The sequence below is a fragment of the Cynocephalus volans genome, chromosome 3 (assembly GCF_027409185.1).
Source record: "Cynocephalus volans isolate mCynVol1 chromosome 3, mCynVol1.pri, whole genome shotgun sequence".
NCBI lineage: Eukaryota > Metazoa > Chordata > Mammalia > Dermoptera > Cynocephalidae > Cynocephalus > Cynocephalus volans.
In genome coordinates this window covers 186500823-186503078 of record NC_084462.1, presented here as the reverse complement: position 1 = coordinate 186503078, position 2256 = coordinate 186500823, and the positions used below count along the sequence as shown (strand labels likewise).

General features: G+C 48.2%; 1 gene segment (V, D, J or C); it reads left to right on the top strand.

Annotated features, from left to right (window-relative positions):
* Positions 1 to 1350: 1350 nt before the first annotated feature.
* LOC134372877 (Ig heavy chain V region 3-6-like) lies at positions 1351 to 1925 on the top strand (the record flags this gene model as incomplete). The annotated part of the segment is given in 2 exon segments: positions 1351 to 1783; positions 1912 to 1925. Coding segments are annotated over 2 exon segments (447 nt in total), but the record flags the coding sequence as incomplete, so codon positions are not given.
* Between the last annotated feature and the right edge of the window lie 331 nt (positions 1926 to 2256).

Below are 2256 nucleotides of genomic sequence, written 5' to 3'. Positions count from 1 at the left end.
CACATTCAGTTGCACAGGATGAAGAAGTTGTGTAGATTTGTGGTACAACACTGGGCCCCCCATTACCAATACTGTTTTGTGCACTTGAACTGTCAGTAGAGTCCAGGTTCAATGTCTTCATATCAAATAAAAAATAGTCTATCTGAAATTCCTCATTCCCTCCTCTTCTGTTTAATGTGACATGAGGGACTGTCCCTGCATGACATGGACCTGCCCTTGGGATTGCGAGGGAGCTCCCAGGGGCAGACTCAGCCCAGCATCCAGCCCAGCCCCTGGCCTCTTTCTCTGTGCTGGGCAGTGTTACACGGGGCAGTGACCACAGTCATGGAGGGACTGTCACGGACCCCAGCACATGAGCGTCAAGGGGAAGTTTGTTTTTACAAGTTTTATGCTCTGGATGGTTTTACTGCTTGCACATTAACCATTATAATTGAGGTTTTTAAAGGATATCTTAAAAAATCAGGGATAACTGATGAAATTGGAGGATTAAATGAAAGATTAACATCCATAAAATTTGGATGAGAACTGAATGTAGATAGGAAAAATTGACACTACAGATGGACATGGCTTACTCTGTGATGCGGGCGTTTAAAAGTCTTTTGCTCTTTCCCAAATACTTAGAATCACTTTACTGAGTAATGCACAAGGCGTCATTTTTTGCAGAGTCCCTGTGGGTTCCCATGTACTGGGTCTTGTATCACAGGGTGGACAGAGCTCAAGGTAGGCTTGAAACTCATGGAACAGCAACAATGTAACAATGTAACAAGCTCTCAAGTGTGATGAGAACCACATGACAGGACAGGGTACAGGGAAAGAAAGCAGGGGTTCTGCTGGGATCAGTGCTGGGAAGCAAGACCCAGAGCCTCGGTTTATGGAGCAGAGTTGGGCTGCAGCAAGATGACACAGAGGATGGGAGTTGAAGGAAGGGAGATCTGGGCTCAGAAAGCTGGGGACACATTTCGGTTATTTCAAACTCACCAGGTTCTCTCCTATTCCATAATTGCATGTCAAATAATTTTAAGAAAAATGAAACTATACAGGCACTTAAAAAATACAAAGTCTCTCACCTAAGTTTATAACCACTTATAAGAACACAGCTCCCCCACATGCAAATTTTCCTTCAAGCTCTAGGGTAAATGTGGATGCTTGGGTGGTGGAAGCTCACAGGTCTGTCCTCAGACAGGGCTCAGGTCTCTGTGAAAGGCAGAGTTGAGATCTAACAGAAGATGAGACTGTGGGGTCTTCTCCTTTACCTGGTGACAACTTCCAAATGTGAGTTTCTCAGATGTCAGGCACGGGTCTGTGGGATGGTCGTGACTGCACATGACTGACAGGTTCTGATTCTCCTTGTCTCCAGGTGTCCTGTCCGAGGTGCAGCTGCAGGAGTCGGGCCCAGGACTGGTGAAGCCCTCGCAGACCCTCTCCCTCACCTGCACAGTCACTGGTGACTCCATCACAACCAGTAATTCCTACTGGAGCTGGATCCGCCAGCTCTCAGGGAAGGAGCTTGAGTGGATGGGACGCATCAGTTATAGTGGAAGCACAGCTTATAGCTCATCCCTCAAGAGCCGCATCTCCATCACCAGAGACACGTCCACGAACCAGTTCTCCCTGCAGCTGAGCTCTGTGACCGACGAGGACACGGCCGTGTATTTCTGTGCAAGAGACACAGTGACAGGAAGACAGCGTGAGCCCAGACACAAACCTCCCTGCAGGATACAGGAGGGATCTGGGCTGCAGGGGGCGCTCAAGGCCCACCCAGCTCCTGTGCCCCATGGAGCAGGTGCAGAGAGGGGATGGGGGTTCCTCTTGGGATCTGAGGTTTCCTCTGCTCTGCTGACTCCCAGATGTCCCTCAGGGTCATTTCCTGCTTTGTTCTTTGTGACTCTAATTCCCATGTTCTCACTGCAGGCCACACAGAGTGAAGTAACTTTCCTCATTTGTAGAGAAGATGTTTCCTCTCACTGGGACATTTACCCCCCGCCAGGTTTTACCATGACCTGTTCTCTTTCCTGACACACAAATCATTGTATCGATTCTTTTGTTCCTTTGATCAAGAATATTTTCCCCTAAATTTTAGATAAGTCCAGATGCAAACTGTCCATAAATGCACTTTTTTTCTCAGCCAAGCCCACATCCCGTCATTGTTATAATCATGCTCCATGACCTCAACCCATAGGGTCTCTGTCCTCCCTGGGGCGGTTAAGCCTCTGGGTCCTCATCCACACCGTGGACACTGATGTTCAGGATTTGTCC